Genomic DNA, 19,694 nt, shown 5'->3' with positions numbered 1-19,694 from the left:
TCAGTATCAGGCATTTTAGATATATAGAAAAGGTACGACAACCGTAAAGTAATGCATGTAAACAAAACGTCACTTATGTAGCCTACTCGGGAGAGTGCGTCAGGAGCCTCTGGCCCTGACCAGGCACAACAAACAACCATCACCGCCCAGAACATCAATTGTGGTGAAGAAGACGGATACAAATGCCATCAAGGATGCCTTACACCTGTACCGAACCTTTCAGTCGTTCTTTTCTAGCAATGAAATGGGAGTTTAGCCCGAGAATATCACTGATGTAAGTTACAGTTATATTGTGTGTCCTAAATGCTTTTACTGCAGGTAGCTTGTAAGCTCGATAGGTTGGAATGAACCTGTTTGATTCTTTATAATAGGCCTACACTGGTTTAGAAAAGGATGCCTACAACAATAGTTATGTTTATATTTGTGTTACTGCGTGTCCTTGTAGGCCTACATGACAACTTTTGGTCGGGTCGTCCGCATTCCACATGATGTTGCGCAGATAGAATTTCTGGACCGACGGCGAACTGGGGAGCCCAGACTGAGAACGCGAGACAAAAGTAGGCTATAACCAAATGTTTTAAAAAGAAAATCTTATGTTGTATTAGTTTGGATCTGATTGCGCGATCACGTCTCGAAGGTTGTTGCATATTATCTGTGCGGACTTCAAGCTTGTAATGCATTTGTGAAACACTTTACCTTACCGCCAGTTGCCTTCATATCGCGCACATAGTAATATCATTGAGAGATGGATTTAGCTGTTTTGTAAAGTAGACTTTGCAAGTCAAATTTGGCCCCGTCACTTTCTTCCTTCAACAATTTCTTAATTTAATACGCAGGGCCGGCCTACACATTCTTTTATTAGTGTCCGAAAACACGCGCATATGTGTTTTCAAATCATCCGGGGCTTGTAACTGGCGCAAATCAGGGGCGCATACTACTTACAGGTATGTCTGTGTGTAAGCCTGTTTTTGTGTGTTTATTTTATTATTTCTTAATTCGAATGAAACTTATCGATCATGTTAATTCAACATTACGGCTCAGTTTGTAGCCTTATTTTAATCAATATTGTCGATGGCGGCAGTATAAAATATAGGCTATAGGCTAATGTTAATGGACGTAATTAATTAGCGAAATAATTGTAGGTAATGTTAGTGATAAAGGCGCAACACATGTGCTTTATGGGGATTGATGATAATATATATATATATATTGAATTTAACTCACCTAACCTACACCTAACATATTATCCAGTATTGTTTTTGCATATCTTGAAGCAGGGGATGCCATTGAATTATGTTGCTAGGGTAAAGTCACTCGCACTCTTGACAATGGTATTACTGATATCAACCAGCAAGATAGTTTGAAACATTCTGAAGTTGACATTGTAGAGTAGAACTTTATGGTTGAAAACAGCAACAGAAGTCCTTCTGTGACACACCAGGTGCACATTGTGACATACATGAGCAACAATCACCCTCAGAACAGTACAGCACTTTCCACTCTCATTGCTTTTAACTTCCGAATTTGAACTGTCAAATCTCAACATGAAAGGCTGCTTAGTGTATACCTTGTCACCAGGAGATGGCGCTGTGCGTCAGATTGTAGTATCTATTACTTAACTATTCTTTCATTCTACTACTAAGTCGCTCTGAATAAGAGCGTCTGCTAAATTACTAAATGTAAATAAATGACTAAATGTACTCCTGTGCTTTTAGTTGATTTTAGAATATTGACTGTCAGTGTCTGCAAAGCTCAAACTTGTACCAATTGTGTATATATTTAATATATGATCTATTCTACAAAAAAGCTATTTAGAAGGACAGAATCACGCAGAGTCATAGTGTCTGCCTGGACAGAGTTAAAGACCTCAGTCTGTCTGAGCCACACCCAGATAACTTCATGGATTCTATAAAAGCTGTCCAAACACACACTGGTTCTATTTGCATTCACTGACTGGTCACTTGGCATGCCTCCTAAAGAGTAATAGTCTTTGCAGATTCTTGATCCAGCAGACCTGACATCAGAACAATCTGGTTAGTCTACTACTTACGTGAATGTACAGGGTCAGTGGCATGTTCAGTCAGGCATCAAAGTGTTTTTATACTTTGATTGCCATTACAACATGGCCTGATAAAGAGTACCTGTTTAAGATAAGGCTTGTCACTGCATGTGCATCTGTGTCTTTGCTTTTCAGTCTTTCTACAAACTTAAAGTGCAGCAGCCTTTATTTCAATAAGTGACAACAAGGGAGAGGACAAGTTAGCTGTAGCCTGAGTGCAGTGAAAGCCAGAGCAAGTATCGGGTTCTCTCATTTCCTTTATGGCACCTGTCAGAAAAGCTTTTCAGGCACTGCAGCAAGTCAAGTATTGGTCAGTACTTTTAATATGAACTATTACAGTGGGTGGCTGCTGTTGTCAATAATGTTGTGGGCTATATTGTTGCACACTGTTCTTTTGGTTCATTTGTGTTCTACCTCACCTGAACACAACAAAGATAATGTATTTTAGACTCCCTCTGTGCTTGGATAAAGGTTGTAGCTAACCATTATACAAACCCTCCCCCCCCCCCTCCGCCCTCTTAAGTGTTGCTACTAGTGATTGTTACCAAGGACGCTTCTGTGATGTGGAGACCTGTCAAGGGGGAACTCTTACATAACAACAATGTTTGTGTTGCCTAGTCCTCTGCTCTGTAGAGAAACACAGGAATCAGATTCCAATTCTCTAGCTCCTAAGGCTTTCTCTGCTGTCTTTGAATGCCTCTGCATGCTGTGTTGCAATTAAGTTGAGTTAATTCAGTTTATTGTTGTAGAATTATCAAACAAGCTAGGAGATAGAGCATCAGACATATGTCACTGTAGGTTTAGCAGAAGTAGTAGAAATCGAGGAAATGTTTACCTGCGTGTGTGTTTTTACATGTCATAAGAAAGAGGCCTTCATTTGGTTCCAGATGCCACAGCTGGTTTTGATTGTGCAGGCAATGAACTGGGATTGCCAGGATGTTGGGTGGTGGGTGGAGATAGTTTGCGGCGTGGTTGACATCCAGACAGTCATTCCACTCTAATGTTACAACAGCACACAGACAGAACAGAGGGATGGGCAGAGTGACGGTGGAAGGCAAGAGCACCATTGATGGGATCCATGATCGGACACTTATTTGCTCCCCTTGGTGAATGACAGGTGTAGGAAGAGGGACTGGAGGCAATCGTGCCTTGAGGCTGAATGAGACTAGTTGGTGTTGGTAGGGAACAGATCTGGGTAAGAGGTCATGGTTGTTGCACCGTGAGGATGGGAAGAAAGTAGGAGAAGGGGTGACTCATCTTGTGGTCAGCCAACTGGTGCCTGTGAGGGTATGTGTGTTTGAAACCATCTATGACTGGCCTGCAAAATATCTCTGTTTCCTGTCACATGAATGGAATGAGGCAGCACAACCCTTGTATTTTGAGTTGTTCCCTCTCACCTGCCATCAGCACACAGATCCAATTTCTTCCTCCTGCTTCCTGGGAATTTCCCAGTCAGTGCGGTCATGACATGGTGAAATTCATGGGGCATATTATGCAAGCAGCAATGCGTCACTGCATAAGTACAGAGTATTTGACAGGCTTTAAGAAGGGTAGAAAGAAAGTAAGAAAAAATCTTCATTTGTTGAATATTTTGCAAAGTAAGTCACCATATGATTCTGGAGCTGTTCAATTCCACTTCATGTACAAAAAACTGTGTTCAATGGCTTGTTTAGACTGGAATGAGATGGGTACTTTTTCCCTGCGTGTGTGTGTACGTGTGTGTGTGTGTGTGTGTGTGTGTGTGTGTGTGTGTGTGTGTGTGTGAAGAAGTGAGTAAGGAAGACAGTGTTGACTCAGAGCATGAAAATGATGGTGTATCACAGTAGCACTCACTGTAAAAGAGGAGAGAATGAGGGAAGGCAGAGACTATACAGCTCTCACTGGTACCTAAAGTACAGTACATAGCATCTACTGCTCAGTCACTCCGCGGTCTCCCACTGAAGCAGACCGGCAAGATAACTTTCATGTAGAATGGAACTGAACAGGTATGTTGGCTTGAGACTGTTTGTCTGTGGATGTGAACCTGTATGTTTTATGATAGTCTCTTCATTAATATGTGCTTTCCAATAATATCCCAGTATTTGTGATAGTGTTGACTTTTTCTAATTTTGTATAGCATTGTTTGCATTTATACTGCACATGTGCTACTATGTAAAAATGGCTAAACATGGATTATCAATGTTGTGTAACCTTTTATTATCATTTGTGACCTGTGATTATTCATGTTGACATTGATGGGGTCAAATAGTTGAGGGTTTCATCAGAGACTTTGAACATCGTGTTGCAATCAGTGGTCATGCCAAGAGATTTTATCTCTCATATTCTGGATTGTAGACACAAGAGTGCACGACCATAAACACGAACAAGCGTCTGCTGTGGGTGAGCTGGTGCTGTGTGTATGTGCTTCTGTGATTTTGATAGAGCAGCCGTTCACTCATCCCTACAGAAGCACAAAGAAAGTGTCTGGAAGATATACAGTAACGTATTCAAGGACATTAAGGATTATCTTGTGTAGAATTATATTTTGAACGTGACTGCTCCCTTTCTCACTGACACGCACACACTGGCTGACACATCTTTTACACACGCACCAACACACACATTTACACCTTCTCTCACCTCTTACCACTCTCATTTTCTGCTTCTTATTTTCTCAGACCACTCATTGAGATTTTCATCTCTTGGAAAATTAAAATCCCATCCTAGTAAAATTTCCATCCTAGTGTCTGTAATCACTGATTTCAGGTGGCCATTGTATTGTGAATACGAGGACACTGTATGTCTATTGACAGTATTATTTGTCTCTTGAATCTGTATAGTGTATCTCAGTGCCAGGTGTCTATACCTGGAAGCTGTCTATACCTGGAAGCTGTCCTACATTGACAAGGTGGGTAAATATAGCTGCAGCGCTTCCTGAAACCTCATTCTGTCTCATTTCTCCTGTCTCTGTAGTTTTGCATAATCACTGATCTACTACATGCGTGGGGAAAGTTCAGCTTCATTGCCGACTGATTAGAACATCCTGCCGTGCAAGTGTAACAATCACATGCATGCCAGAATTTTTTTAGCTTGTTTTGCTTTATTATAATATTTTTTTTCCATCACATTAACAAGGATGCACACAAATGGACAGTCAGCTCTGTCATTATACATCTTTCCCAAGGGTTTTACAGAAAAATTTGAAGCTCTCAGAATTCATGTATTTATGACTGATCTGACACAATGATAGTCTGTGATTCATTTTATTCAGTGAAGTGGAGTAGTTGCCATGGTGCTTTGACACACTAACTCAAGTGACATTGACAGGAGAGTGGGGGTGATAGCTGGATATGAGAAGGATAGGCTAGGTTTCAATGTCCTGGTTAAGAGGACTGGGATGGTTTTCTCCTGCCTGGCCTTGTGCCCAGACACTTACTGGGTTTCTGTACAGAAAAGGTTCACCAACAGCTTCATGCTCCCATTAGCCTCCCCTCTCACTCAGTCAGTATCCTCAAGAGTGGCTTAGTTGGTAGATGGTGCTGACGTGTCTACTTATCCCATGCAAGGAGGAGAGAAATAGGATTCTTGTTCAGAATATGCCCAGTAAGTCTAAATAAGAATGAAGAGGATGGGTTCTCAGGTCATACAGAATAGAGAGAGATTTAATTTCCTTTTGTCTTTGTATAGAATATTTCAAATTATAGCTTGCCCTGTGTTTTAAGTGTATAATTTCTGTGTGGAATAATACAAGAAGGGTATTAGTCATAGTTGGAATGTGCCACACCCTATCAGTGCTAATTCACAACAATAGGCTATTGTAGGCTAACTGAGCTCACTGTGATCCTCTCTAGTCTTCTATATTATAACCGTCTATGTCTAATGTCTATAGCAAATATATTATTTTAGGTCATTTTGTGTAATCACTCTGGACTGTCTAAATTATCGTGCATTATAATTGTCAGACTATTTCTCTAGGATGGCCCTTGTGACTTATAACCTCTATCAGCAGATATAGTAATCTAAACATGCACAGACACACGCACATGCTTGAACACGCTCACACCCACGCACATACTCTCTCTGTAGCTCTCTCTCTTCAATTTGGACACACACACACATCTCTATAAGGCAATAGCCATTGCTATGAAGGATAATTGCTCTATAGGCTGTATGCCCGAAGCATGAACCCACTGCGGCAAGCTAAGGAACATTAACTCAGACGCCAACCTGGGGCCGCACACCAATGTACATTAACCTCAAGATGGGAAAACTGTAACCATATAAAGGCAACATGACTATAGGCTATAAACGAACTACACCACGGTCACATGACTTCAATGTCTTCCCCGCTAAATTTCGGACTTATGGTTTCAAAAGAATTGGCATGAAGTATAGGAAGGTCGAATTACTCAAATCTACTTTTAGCATTATACCGTATAGTGCATTTGACAAATTCAACCTTAAACACAAATTCGTTTTTGTGAGTTGACCAGAAGTGGAATACAACTACTACAACTACTACTACAACTACTACTACTACAACTACAACTCCTGTCCCTGTGTTGCCAGGTTTGCAAGTTAATAAAAAATGTCTGTTCTGGCTCAGATTTTAAAATGATACACTGCCCTCTGCTGGACAAACAGTGGTTTGGTGAAACAGGAGGACTCTTACTTCTTCAACTGCTGCCGTAAACATGGTAACCCGTGACCTCCTTTCTCAGTACATTTATCTAAACTGTTAGTCGTATATAATAGTCCCCATGCCTTAGATTAAGAAAAACTCTACTTTATTAAGTGTACAGGTCACCATACAAAGAACAGGAGCAGACTGCACTCAAAGCCTGGTTTCCTATGGTGGTTTAGATGTGTTTTTAGTGTCTAGCACCATATGAAATCAGTGCTGTGGGGGTAGACAAACAACACATGGAACCAGTGTCATGAGAAAATGGTGATGTAATCACAGTAGCTCTTCCCCTGATAATAGCCTGGCTTCTTTCACTCATATCGTATTATCATTAATATGTCATTATTATCTTCTTTCAGATCTATTCTAAATGTAATTTCATTCCATAGTTTCATTTTAACTTGCAGTGTTAGTACTTTTCAAAAGTCACTAGTCAAAAGGCTAGTCTTGGTCCCACACTCCTGACCTCCATCTTTTACTACTCCTCTTAGAAAAGATAATCAATTTCCTCTGGAGATGAGAGCACTCTGGGCTTTCTAGCACCGTTTAAAATAAGTTATAAAGTCTGGGGGTCAATCTGACACAAGGTCAACGTGTTAATCAGTGTAGGAAACTACTTAACTGCTGTTTTATAATCTTAATGTATTTGAATAGTTACAAAGTCAATCTTTTTGACCTGTACCGTATGTAAAATTGTCATTGAACATTTGAATAAATACTTTAAACCTGTCTTGTGTGAAGGACTCCTTTATTAATTAGGTCCAGTGTGTGTTGACCCTGAACTTCTGCCTCAATATATTTTATGTATTATATTTTTAATGGCTCGTTGTAAAATCCTATTAGGAAAACATAATTGTGAATTTACATGTCCTATCTGGCAGCATGATGACCTGATGGATTAGAGGCATCCCATGTCCTGTCTGACATTATCAAGTCGCTCCCCCAGTGAAGTCAGAAACTACATTTCAGCTGACAGATGGGTATCCTGATGAAATGGGAATGGATGGCCTTGCAGAGGTGATGACATTTTCATGGACAAGGACAAAACCACAGTCCAAGGAGCCAATCACTTCCTGCTTGATGGATCACAGCCTAACCATACGTTGAGTCTAGGACGAAGTAGATGGAGGGAGGTCACATTGTAGGCATGACTATCAACCTTTGGGGTGTTGAGGCCCCACAACAATGCAGGAGTGATTAAAATGTTCACTAGAGTGCCAGTGCATCGTTTGATAATATGCTTTGTTTGTTCTTGTTAGAGCATGCAGAATGTGTCTGCTTGGTGCAATTAATAATGCAGAGAGAATGTCAGAGCAGCCTTCAAATTACATAATCAAATATTCCAAATTTTATCTGTCATTGTGTTTCTCTGCCGTTGTTTAAACTGTAAGAACTCCTCACTATTATATGCAAATATGTATAGTACACCATCGCAACAAATGTAAAGCAGCATGAGAAAGCAACAGTCCTGCATACAAGCATCCTTATGTAATATTCATAGGGTATTTTGATTTCCCTATCCCATTTCTGTTGTTATTTGATTGTCAGATATATTTCTGAGTGAAAGAAATTATCTTGAATTCAGTGAGAGAAATGTATTCAACAAGAGTACAACATGTTCTCCATTATCTCATAAATCGAACATTGTTTCTTTTTGTCACACCAACAACCTAGGGTCTGAATGTTTAGAAGGGTGCTCTGTCAGACTTGCTTATTGGATCATTAGCCTACAATACCTAGTTCATAATATGAAAAGTGCAGTGTTGTATTGAGAGATGTGTGTTCTTAATTTGACTGTGATTCTTGATTTACATTGTATTTGTGTATCAATGCCTTTATTAATGTGCACCTGGGAACTAGCTCGGATTTGTTCATGTATAAAACAATTGGTCAGAAGAAATTCACAAATTTTGCCATTCAAAGTCTCTTGATTGTTTGGTGCTTGATAATTAACTTTAATTGGAGCATGTCGTGGTTTTGAAACAATACTTCCAATAGCGCATTCTCTTTACATAAGTCAATTATTTTGTATCATATTGTACTGCATTGTATTATAAATGTCCGTTAGCAGAAAGAGCCAGATGTCTGTTTAAACATAGTTCATCAAACATTTCCAATATATTTATTCTCGTGGTTTTCTGTGTCCGGTAAGAAATACTTAACGGTGTAAGTTTTTATGCATTCTAATACATTCTCACATTCACATAATCAGCCGGTTTTGTGTGCAAATCATGAAAGCCTCGAGCCCTTTTCCTATTGGTCATTTCTCAAGTTCCGCCATATTCAAACTTCCGCCGTCATGCGTCTATCCTCCCAAGATTTTTGTCTTCGTCGTATTGTTTTTGAAAAGGTTTAGTTTACCAGATCCATGCCATACTTAAATCCGAATTTTTTATTTTAACCACACACAATTTCTCAAATGGAGGAAAAAGAGGAAGTCGAATCTTTTGCAGGGAAAAAGATGAAACGCCGTAGAGTGTTTTCAACCAGGCCTTCTACCGTCAACACGGGTTCCGAGACATCCCCCGACTCCGCAAGGATCAACTCCAAAAAGTAGGACACTGTTGGTCTAGCTTTTGATGTTTTATTTCTACATGAGTGGCGTAGAGACAGCGGATAGCACGTCTGTTAACGACAATTAGGCTATCGTTATCTCTAATATGTAACTTTTTGTCGTTAAATGACAGAACATAACTGGTTGCATGTGATTTGATGTTATGGGGATCTGCCTTTTTCTAGTCATGGCCCGAATACATGATAACATTGTTCCCTTTATCAATGTTCCTTTTTAGCTAACTCTTTCCTGGAGGCCTTGAAAGAGCGATTATATTTCTTGCTACACACATGCCCAACTCTGCAAATTCCCCAACTACTAATACTAAAAATGCCATGGATTGACAATCAATTGAGTTATTCTGTTGTATGCTCGTGCCATACATCCAGTGTTATTGTATTGCTGGTATTTCATAGTAGAAACGGTTGTAGAAAAAGACCTTAGAAAATGCTTTATTGAACTTCATATAGACCTCCACTGCAGAGGGGTAGTTCCTTTACCTTCCTGACACCAGGGACACCGTGGGATTTCAGTCTGGTGAGTACAGGCTACACACAAATCAAACAATAGACCTAGGCAAGCACATAATGTGTGCTACATTGGTGTATTTGTGGATATAGACAATTACAATTTGATAAAGCATGTCTGTCTATTGACTTTTTATCAACTTTTGATGATTTCTGAAACAAAGCATCACGTATTTCTCCACAGAAAAGAAAACGCAAAGAGAAGGACGATGACACTGTCAGTCTGTCCAGTTTTGACCTCAAGGTAAGAATCAATTCACAGTTATGACCGTACAAAAAACACTATTTTGCACTCGTTAGACATGTCTTATAGATTGACAAAGCCTGGATGAAATAAAAAATACTTTGATTTTCAAAGCCTGGATAAAATAAAAGGCTTTTTACAAAAAATAGAACCTGTTGTTACCTGTGGAAATGCAACAAATAAGTGCTCATGCGACATACGCAAGTGCTCTAATCCGCCTGAATGAGTCAGGTAGCAAGTGACGTTAGTCATGACTCATGAGTGCTCTTGGTGCATTTGTGGCCCAGGATAATCTCTTTGTCTGTAAGCTGGTAGGCTCTGTGTTTGTTATGCTTTGATAGAATGGAAGTACATAAAATGAGTTGATTAGTGTCATAAATTATCATACAATCAGACATTACTTAGTGTGATACAATGTAATAAGAGAACTGTCTCCCCCACCCAGGAACCTAGTGTCAAGCGTGTCCGTCCACTGGGAAGAGTGTCATCACTGGCCAATCTGATCTCCCCTTCTAAGAATGGTGCAGTCCGACGCTTTGGTCAGACCATCCAGGTAGCTACTAACTACCTAACTCTGCCTGAAGGCTTCCAGATAGCATCCAACAAGGGTCACCAGTACTAGATATTTTCTAACAATCTGTCACTGCCCCCCCCCCCCCCCCCCCCCCCCCAACCCAGTCCATGTCCTTGCGTAGTGATGGCAAGTCACCAAGCATGTCCCTGAAGTCCTGCAGCAAGGCAGCAGCCCAGACTCCCACCAAACGCAGGAACAGCACACTGTGGTCTGAGAGCCTGGATGTCCATCAGAAGAGCACATATTCCACCAAAGAGATCAAGAGACAGGAGGTACTGCAATTTATTGTGGTCATAATTATAGAACAGTATGCCTCTTATGATAAACTCTGTAAAGACTTGGTGATGGGTCATGGTTACTTGTGCTTCCCTTTTAGGCCATTCATGAACTACTGAGAGGGGAGCAGGATCTCATTGAGGATCTCCAAATGGCGAGAAAGGTGTTTACCTCAAATTATTGGTAAAATGGGTAAATCTAGCTGTACCAAGGTGTATAGGTGTATAACCAACATGGTTTTGCTTGTCAACAGGCATATCACGACCCTATGCTGAAGCTCTCCATCATGACAGACGAGGAGCTGGCTCAAATATTTGGAGATCTAGATGCTTACATCCCTTTGCATGAAGGTGAGCTTTTACAAATTGCTATTCCAAGTTCTACCATTTGAAGACAGAATTCATTTTGACGCATGTATCCTCCCTATAGATCTGTTGACTAAGCTTGCAAATAGAACTGGCCCCAATGGAACAGTAGGCCAGATTGGACAGATAGTCATAGACTGGGTAGGTATCAGTTTTGCTGTGTGTTAGCAAAGTCTCTTTAGTATTAGCACATCCGGAACTGGTCAGATTCTGTTTTTCATGACAATTATTATTTTTTTTTTTACAGTTGCCTGGGCTGAATGCATACAAAGAATACTGCAGTAACCAGCTGGCAGCCAAAGCTCTGCTGGACCAGAAGAAGCAGGACCGCAGAGTCCAGGACTTCTTACAGCGATGCCTAGAGTCCCCTTTTAGCAGGAAGCTGGACCTGTGGAGCTTTCTGGACATCCCTCGTTCCCGCCTGGTCAAATACCCCCTACTGCTGAGGGAGATCTTGAGACACACCTCACCAGAGCATCCTGACATAGCCTGTCTGGAGAGAGCAGTATGTTCACTCAAATACACACTCGTCAAAATACTTCTATACTCATATACAGTATATGTTATTCTGATACTCCCTGGTCATTTTAAGCCCTTTGTGAATCCTGAAAAATATTGAACTTTCTGTTTATGTAATACTGTCATTATAGATTGTTATAATCCAGGGAGTCCTGTCTGACATCAACATGAGAAAGGGAGAATCTGAGTGCCAGTACTACATTAATAAGCTGGAGTACCTGGATGAGAAGCAGAGAGACCCTGTCATTGACAGCTGCAAGACGCTTCTGTGTCACGGAGAACTGCGTAATAAGAGTGGCTCGGTGAGCATCTTCCTCTTTTACACTCGGGTTACATTTTTGACAGTGTTTACATAGTAGACAAGCATACAGAACACACCATTTGCAAATAGTACATTGGAAATTGTACATTTGGAGAAATAATTTACTTTAATTTGTTTCTTACAATCTGAGTCACAATCTATCTCTGCATTGTATTCCAGAAACTGCATGTATTCTTGTTCTCTGAGCTACTGGTCCTAACCCGGCCAGTGACGAGGAATGAGAAGAGCTGCTTTCAGGTGTACCGGCAGCCCATACCAGTCCGGGATCTGGCCCTGGAGGAATTGCAGGATGGGGAGATCCGAATGGGAGGCTCTTTCAGGGGAGTTCTTAGCAATGGAGAGAAAGGTGAGCAGGAGTCCAGGGTGCTGTGTTTCCTAATAGTTACAGGGAAATGGAAAGCCATTGCTCATCCTTCTGCTGGGGCCTGGTGTGTGTGTGTGTGTGTGTGTACATGAGAAACAGACTGCTGTAACAGACATGGTAGAGGGGGAGTGTGTATCTCTGATATTATTTTATTCATGTTTTTTTTGTTGTTGCTCCCAGCCAAGAACATTTTCCGTGTGCGTTCCATGGATCCATCCCACGGGCAGTCCCACACTCTCCAGGTCAATGACGTCTTCCACAAACAGCAATGGCTCAACTGCCTGCGCAGTGCTATTAATTTACACCAGAAGTCTCATCCCACTGACCACAATGAGTCTATCAGTGTTAAGCGACACTCTGCAGTTAATCCTGATGAAGTTTCAGGCGAGAACTGTCCCCAGTTCTCCGAGCCTGACCCTTGTCCTCAAACCCCTTCCTCAAACTCCTCTTCCCTCAAACGTAAACTGCACAGAAAGTGCAGTGGTAGTTCAGTGGGGAAGAGGAAGGAGACAGGAGTGTAGGTACTAGACCTATGCTGAATCTGTACAGGCGCTTTTGAGACAAGCACTTGGACACAATTTGATTTGTATCTTGGACTTATTCTTGTGTACTAGACTAGTATATTTCCATTACATACCTATTTTGTAGTGGTTTTGCCATAGCACAAGCCTGTCGTTAGTGATGGCACTGGAAACTATTTAGCTATGTAAAATCCCCTCCGTCCAGTTTATGTCGTTTATGTCAAAGTGAAGAGAATTGTCTCAGTACAGACCTATTTGTAGCTTACAAGGGAATATTCACACAGTATGTGCCAATGTGACTGAATTAATGTTTACAGCAGTTAAGTGAAAATATTTGCTCAAATGACTAACCTTGTTTCTTGTATACATAGCATTGTTTAGAACTCTTGTAATGTGGTAAGGTCATTGTAGTTAACATGTAACTCTTTTCCACAGTCGTTGATTAATTGCTGTCCGTCCTGCAGGTGTGGTCTATTGGATGCTATTATGATCACAAAGGCTTTGGCCATGTCTCTTTTAATGCAGCAGCTAGTGTTCTTGATCTTCAGCCAGTAGATATTGTTTACAAACGCATGTAAATAATTCAGTCAGATAAAGGATGTCTGGAGAAAAGGGAGATAAATGCTGGGAAAAGTGTTGTTTGTTGGGTCAGTTGCAGGGTGTGAGGTTTGTGAGTTAAGAATGGTTTCTGTGAAGGTTCACTTGGTTGTGGGAATAACGAAGGAAGCGATTACCAGAACAAAGATCTGACATTAGACTTGCTACATGTGATGACGGGATAGAAAAAGAAACGCTGTAAAACGACCTGTATGTGTGACGACAAATCGAAACAATAAAGAAACCAATTTGGGATTTGAAGTTTTCACGTTCCTAAATGAAAAGCTCAGTGTTAAGAGATAATGGTTGATTGTAAGATGATGTTGTGCACTGTATCCAGCATGCATATTTTCTTTCAGGAAGCAGTTACTCTTGAAAGGCACCAAGAATAACCAGATCCTGACAATCTTTTGAACACACAAATCCAAAACTAGTTTTTGTTTTGTACATTTAGAATAAGTAATTACAGTAGTTTGTATTATTTACATAATGAACATGTACATATTAATCAAAATAAATAACTTTCAATATTTACAAATAATTACAGTCCAAAACTTGCTTGGTTGACTTGAGGTTTCTATACATTTCTGCAAAACAGGCTAAATAAACCAAATATGAGTTGGTTTTCTCACAACATCATAATATGAATATAAACCGTCTTGTTAGACTAAAAAACTAAACTTTTTCTACAGTATGGTGCAGTATCAATATTTAGTCTAGCAATATTTAGCCCTGTCGGGGGCTACAGATCTATCATCTGCTGTCATACATTTGCATCCTATCACCTGACTGGTGTAACAGGTGTTGGCTGAATTGAGAGCAATAGTTTAAGGTGACCATGACAATGTGCTCAAAAATGTCCCAACTACTCGCTTCTACTGTATCCATGTTTAGCCATTAGCAGCAGTTGGGACATTGTCACCTAACGTCCTTCATGGGGAGATGAAGATGAAGGGAGATGTATTATAAGTAGTAGTATTCCACAGTGGGAGGTGTGTAGGAAAGGAAGTTAATCATCCGATTAGGCAACCCCAGTTGGGACACGACGTCCAGAGCTCTCGTGCCCAGAGCCATTCTGAGAGCCACCCTGCTCATTTGCTGTAAACTGAGGGGGGTGTCTGAGGAAAGGGGAGAAAACATGATACAGAAGGCTTCAGAACTGCAATGCAACAGACTGGACACACAACAATCGTTGACTGTAATTATTTTAAAAGGGATGGAATGCATTAACTCACTCTCATATAACTCAAGGCAGAGATAGGATGGAGACCCTTGACTGGTGTAGTGGATGGGCTTTTTGCCAAGGTTGTCCCTGGAACACACATGCGCTCCAAACTCTACCAGCAGCTCAATCAAGTAAATGTTATTTACTTTGGCCGCATGATGGAGTGCAGTCTCATGTCGCTTGGCAGCATTCACATTTGCACCTTGGAAAAACAAAATATTGAAAAGGACATTTCTACAGTTTCAACACCTATTCATTTAGACCTTCAGAAAGTTATTCAAAAAAGCCTGTGCATTTAGTTTTTCATATGAACTAAGCAAAGCATAAAGACCCTATACCTGCATTGAGAAGCACCTTGGTGCTATCATAGTCTTGCCTGGCACATGCAACGTGTAGTGGTGTTCCGAAGTGGCAGTCATGAGCCTCCATGTGTGCCCCCTCATCAATCATAAGCTGAACACAATCTGAATTGCCTGTTGTACACAAACAACATACATACACCCATTACAGGTTAACTTGTGGTGATTAGTGTTGCTGTTAAAGGTTGTAATCAAACGACATTACCTCCCATGCAGGCCTCATGAAGCGGTGAGAAGGTGAACAGTGGAGGGTTGACTGTGGCCCCATGTTCCAACAGCAGTTTTATACACTCCAGGCTGCCAGCTGCACAGGCATCACAGAGTGGGGTGCTGCCGTCTATGTTACGTGCATCCACCTGTGACATCCATGACAACTGTGGTTGTCGATTAATCTATTTAACATCTCATTCTCAACTCTCATTCCTCACTCAAATCTCAAGTATCTCACACTGAGACAACCAGTGTAGCTAATTATGTTCTGATGCAGACGTACCTTGGCACCAGCATCCAGCAACAATCGGACACACTGGGTCTGGCCCTGTATGCAGGCCTCATGGAGGGGAGTGATAGAGTCCACAGCCACAATGTTGACTGCAGCTCCAGCTTGGATCAACTGCTGGAGCTGGAGCACTCTGCCCTCTGCAGCTGCCTCATGCACTGCAGACCGCTCAGTCCAGAACCCAAGACCATGAGCTGCAGACAGGGGAAAGTGGAGAATTAAATGGTGACTGGCCAGCAAAGCATCAAGCACTGACAGTTAGAGCATTAAGAGAAATAATGATCTACCCTGGTTTACTGTTGGTGAATTTGTAATAGGCTTAAGTGATCATTTTCACCCAAGGTAGCCTGGCCTGGATCATAATGGTGACATTTCATGAATAGTCTACACACTACAACAGGAACTACAGTAACAAACCATAATTGCATGCCACGTGTTATAATATATAGCTTACACCGTTTTCTGCTGTGATAATATAGTTATTTTTCTAAATGATCAATTAGTATTTCAAATTGAAGACTGATGGTTGCTGATAATGGACCTTTGTACGCCTATGCAGATGTTCCTTTAAAAAACACATTCTAATGGTCAGTTCTGTCTATGTCCAGTATACACTGTATTCCTGATCAATTTGATGATCATTTGTTTGTTTTTTGACACTTCATTTGTTTTTCCTTTCGAAAACATTTAAACGGTAGCCTACTAAATAATGTCTGTATGACTGTTTGCTATGCAAGAAGGTAAAAGCTAAAAGGGAGTCAGTTGGCTGAGTGGTGACGGAATCGGGCTAGTAATCCGAAGGTTGCCAGTTCGATTCCCGGTCATGCCAACTGACGTTGTGACTTACTCTAAGTCGCTCTGGATAAGAGCGTCTGCGAAATGACTAAATGTAAATGTAAAAGCTAGCAATGTATTGCATAACGTTCGCCCACTGGCGAGACACAGACACAAAATAGTAACAGGCTCTATTAAGACTGCTAACAAGCTTAGCCAGGCAGCTACATGCCAAATTTGTCTAACGAATTACTAAAGATGTTATTCTCAAAATCGCCGTCTATTGACACACAATGGCATAGCCTAAAAACAATCTCTTAAAAAATGCCATGCTTATTTCTCACTCTCACATTATATTCGTCTCAGGATCATTTCATCAGTCATTGATTGAGCGGTAGAAACCGAACTCTTGATTTATATTGTCGGAGGAATAAACTCACCAATATCTCCAAACAGCGACGGTCTAGCTCGAGTAATCTCCATTGAGCAATAGCCTAAATTGTTTTACCGCAATTCATTTAATGAACAGAAGCATTTCAAAACGTAAATACTGCCAGCAGAGCTGCATGACCAAAATCTTGAGGATCCCATTCGAGAAATGTGGGATATGTAGTCCGGAATTTGCACTACTCCCGGTGAAGTTACGTACTTTGATTTAGCGTAGCCCAGATTGTTTTGGCCTAAATCATTGTTAGGCCGGTTTATTTACATACAAATATATACTTTTGTGGAACAAAAGCTTCCTTTCTATTTGGGGATTACCTACATGAGTGAGTTTGGTGAGTGTGTGAATTGCACAAGATGGGACTAGTACGTGTAACCACAGTACGTTTCAGGCATCTAACACTTTCCTAGTCAGAGTTAGCAGGGGGTGCATTTCATGGCAAGAAGGAATACAACAAGCCTTCCATGAAATGCACCCCCCTCTATTGTCTGTTCTGTATATCCCAGCATCAAATGATTCTTACTGTACACTGAGGGGACTAATGTGATTAACCATAGTAAGTTTCAGGCATGTAACACTTTCCTTTTTAGAGTTAGCAGGGGGTGCATTTCATGGCAAGAAGGAATACAACAAGCCTGCCATGAAATGCACCCCCCTCTATTGTCTGTTCTGTATATCCCAGCATCAAATGATTCTTACTGTACACTTAGGGGACTAATATGAGTAACCAGAGTAAGTTTCAGGCATGTAACACTTTCTAGTCAGAGTTAGCACGGAGTGCATTTCGTGGCAAGAAGGAATACAACAAGCCTGCCATGAAATGCACCCCCCTCTATTGTCTGTGCTGTATATCCCAGCATCAAATGATTCTTACTGTACACTGAGCGGACTAATAAGAGTAACCAGAGTAAGTTTCAGGCATGTAACACTTTCCTTTTTAGAGTTAGCAGGGGGTGCATTTCATGGCAAGAAGGAATACAACAAGCCTGCCATGAAATGCACCCCCCTCTATTGTCTGTTCTGTATATCCCAGCATCAAATGATTCTTACTGTACACTTAGGGGACTAATATGAGTAACCATAGTAAGTTTCAGGCATGTAACACTTTCTAGTCAGATTTAGCACGGAGTGCATTTCGTGGCAAGAAGGAATACAACAAGCCTGCCATGAAATGCACCCCCCTCTATTGTCTGTGCTGTATATCCCAGCATCAAATGATTCTTACTGTACACTGAGCGGACTAATAAGAGTAACCAGAGTAAGTTTCAGGCATGTAACACTTTCCTTGTCAGATTTAGCAAGGGGTGCATTTCGTGGCAAGAAGGTATACAACAAGCCTGCCATGAAATGCACCCCCCTCTATTGTCTGTGCTGTATATCCCATCATCAAATGATTCTTACTGTACACTGAGGGGACTAATATGAGTAACCAGAGTAAGTTTCAGGCATGTAACACTTTCTAGTCACAGTTAGCAGGGGGTGCATTTCATGGCAAGAAGGAATACAACAAGCCTGCCATGAAATGCACCCCCCTCTATTGTCTGTTCTGTATATCCCAGCATCAAATGATTCTTACTGTACACTTAGGGGACTAATATGAGTAACCAGAGTAAGTTTCAGGCATGTAACACTTTCTAGTCAGAGTTAGCACGGAGTGCATTTCGTGGCAAGAAGGAATACAACAAGCCTGCCATGAAATGCACCCCCCTCTATTGTCTGTGCTGTATATCCCAGCATCAAATGATTCTTACTGTACACTGAGGGGACTAATAAGAGTAACCAGAGTAAGTTTCAGGCATGTAACACTTTCCTTGTCTGATTTAGCACGGAGTGCATTTCGTGGCAAGAAGGAATACAACAAGCCTGCCATGAAATGCACCCCCCTTTATTGTCTGTTCTGTATATCCCAGCATCAAATGATTCTTACTGTACACTGAGGGGACTAATGTGATTAACCATAGTAAGTTTCAGGCATGTAACACTTTCCTTGTCAGATTTAGCAAGGGGTGCATTTCATGGCAAGAATACAACAAGCCTGCCATGAAATGCACCCCCCTCTATTGTCTGTGCTGTATATCCCAGCATCAAATGATTCTTACTGTACACTGAGGGGACTAATATGAGTAACCAGAGTAAGTTTCAGGCATGTAACACTTTCCTTGTCAGAGTTAGCAAGGGGTGCAATTCGTGGCAAGAAGGTATACAACAAGCCTGCCATGAGTAAAACAGGAATAGATACTAGTAACTATTGGATTAGTTAATAGTAACTAAAGAATAGTTACTAGTATCTAATGAATAGTAATTAGTAACACTGAAATATATAGTAACTATTGTAATAGTTACTAGTAACTAAATAATAAGTACTAGTAACTTCAAAATAGTGATTAGTACGTTTTTAGAAATAAATGTTAAAACGGCTTGCCATACCAGTGAAATACTTTGAACCTGCTAAACAAAATACATTTCCTTTGGTAATCATAGCTGGGGTATATTTCCTCAGAATGCGATGTCGTGGAGCAAGAATGTTCGTTCGCGTTCGTTACTAGTTTGATGATTTGTACGATTCGTTCCTTCTTTCGGGTACCAGTCTTTGGATCATTTTTCACGTGACCTGCATAGGCTCAGTAGGCCTACTGGTAGCTAGAGGAAACAGAAATTATTTGTTCATTTCCCGACTGGGTCTTCGGGTATGAGTCTTTGGATCATTTTTCACGTGACCTGCATAGGCTCAGAAGAGGAAACAGAAAGGATTTGTTTACCTCATTCCCTTTGCGTGGTTTAGTAAGACGTGAATGATATTCGTTCAC

At 40.9% G+C, this 19,694-nt stretch overlaps 2 protein-coding genes across 7 annotated transcripts; one reads left to right on the top strand and one right to left on the bottom strand.

The window, feature by feature from the left end:
- Positions 1–31: 31 nt before the first annotated feature.
- Positions 32–13,707, top strand: LOC136942324 (neuroepithelial cell-transforming gene 1 protein-like). 5 transcript variants are annotated; one of them, XM_067235182.1, is made up of 14 exons: positions 32–274; positions 446–557; positions 9,176–9,275; positions 9,747–9,813; positions 9,988–10,047; positions 10,493–10,600; positions 10,726–10,893; positions 10,998–11,060; positions 11,151–11,247; positions 11,327–11,403; positions 11,510–11,767; positions 11,913–12,083; positions 12,263–12,449; positions 12,648–13,707. In XM_067235182.1, exons 2-14 carry the CDS (start codon positions 452–454, stop codon positions 12,986–12,988), a joined length of 1,803 nt encoding a protein of 600 aa, XP_067091283.1. In that variant the 5' UTR covers positions 32–274; positions 446–451; the 3' UTR covers positions 12,989–13,707. The 5 variants fall into 5 exon arrangements, with proteins under 5 accessions (XP_067091283.1, XP_067091286.1, XP_067091284.1 ...); XM_067235184.1 differs by lacking the exon at positions 32–274 and adding an exon at positions 4,879–4,946 and having other exon boundaries at positions 528–557; positions 7,604–9,275; XM_067235185.1 differs by lacking the exon at positions 446–557 and having other exon boundaries at positions 7,604–9,275.
- A 454-nt stretch (positions 13,708–14,161) lies between these two features.
- On the bottom strand, positions 14,162–19,545 carry asb13b (ankyrin repeat and SOCS box containing 13b). 2 transcript variants are annotated; one of them, XM_067235187.1, is made up of 6 exons: positions 19,315–19,545; positions 15,663–15,862; positions 15,375–15,525; positions 15,149–15,283; positions 14,821–15,012; positions 14,162–14,703 (listed from the first exon to the last, which is right to left on the bottom strand). In XM_067235187.1, the coding sequence occupies exons 1-6, from the start codon at positions 19,364–19,366 to the stop codon at positions 14,549–14,551; spliced, it is 885 nt and encodes a 294-aa protein (XP_067091288.1). In that variant the 5' UTR covers positions 19,367–19,545; the 3' UTR covers positions 14,162–14,548. The 2 variants fall into 2 exon arrangements, with proteins under 2 accessions (XP_067091288.1, XP_067091289.1); XM_067235188.1 differs by lacking the exon at positions 19,315–19,545 and adding an exon at positions 16,883–17,153.
- Positions 19,546–19,694: the final 149 nt, after the last annotated feature.

Source organism: Osmerus mordax, chromosome 4 (genome assembly GCF_038355195.1).
Source record: "Osmerus mordax isolate fOsmMor3 chromosome 4, fOsmMor3.pri, whole genome shotgun sequence".
Classification (NCBI taxonomy): domain Eukaryota; kingdom Metazoa; phylum Chordata; class Actinopteri; order Osmeriformes; family Osmeridae; genus Osmerus; species Osmerus mordax.
The sequence above is the reverse complement of the archived record's forward strand: the minus strand, read 5'-3'. Positions and strand labels throughout refer to the sequence as shown.

Bases quoted from the DNA above. Each gene is read 5' to 3' on its own strand.
- asb13b (XM_067235187.1), bottom strand. From the start codon at position 19,366: ATGATTACCAAAGGAAATGTATTTTGTTTAGCAGGTTCAAAGTATTTC. The intron at 15,526-15,662 runs GTACGTCTGCAT...TGGATGTCACAG, and splicing joins TGCTGGATGCTGGTGCCAAG to GTGGATGCACGTAACATAGA. The intron at 15,284-15,374 runs GTAATGTCGTTT...TGTGTACAACAG, and splicing joins TCATGAGGCCTGCATGGGAG to GCAATTCAGATTGTGTTCAG.
- LOC136942324 (XM_067235182.1), top strand. From the start codon at position 452: ATGACAACTTTTGGTCGGGTCGTCCGCATTCCACATGATGTTGCGCAG. The intron at 10,894-10,997 runs GTACTGCAATTT...CTTCCCTTTTAG, and splicing joins AAGAGATCAAGAGACAGGAG to GCCATTCATGAACTACTGAG. The intron at 11,061-11,150 runs GTGTTTACCTCA...GCTTGTCAACAG, and splicing joins ATCTCCAAATGGCGAGAAAG to GCATATCACGACCCTATGCT.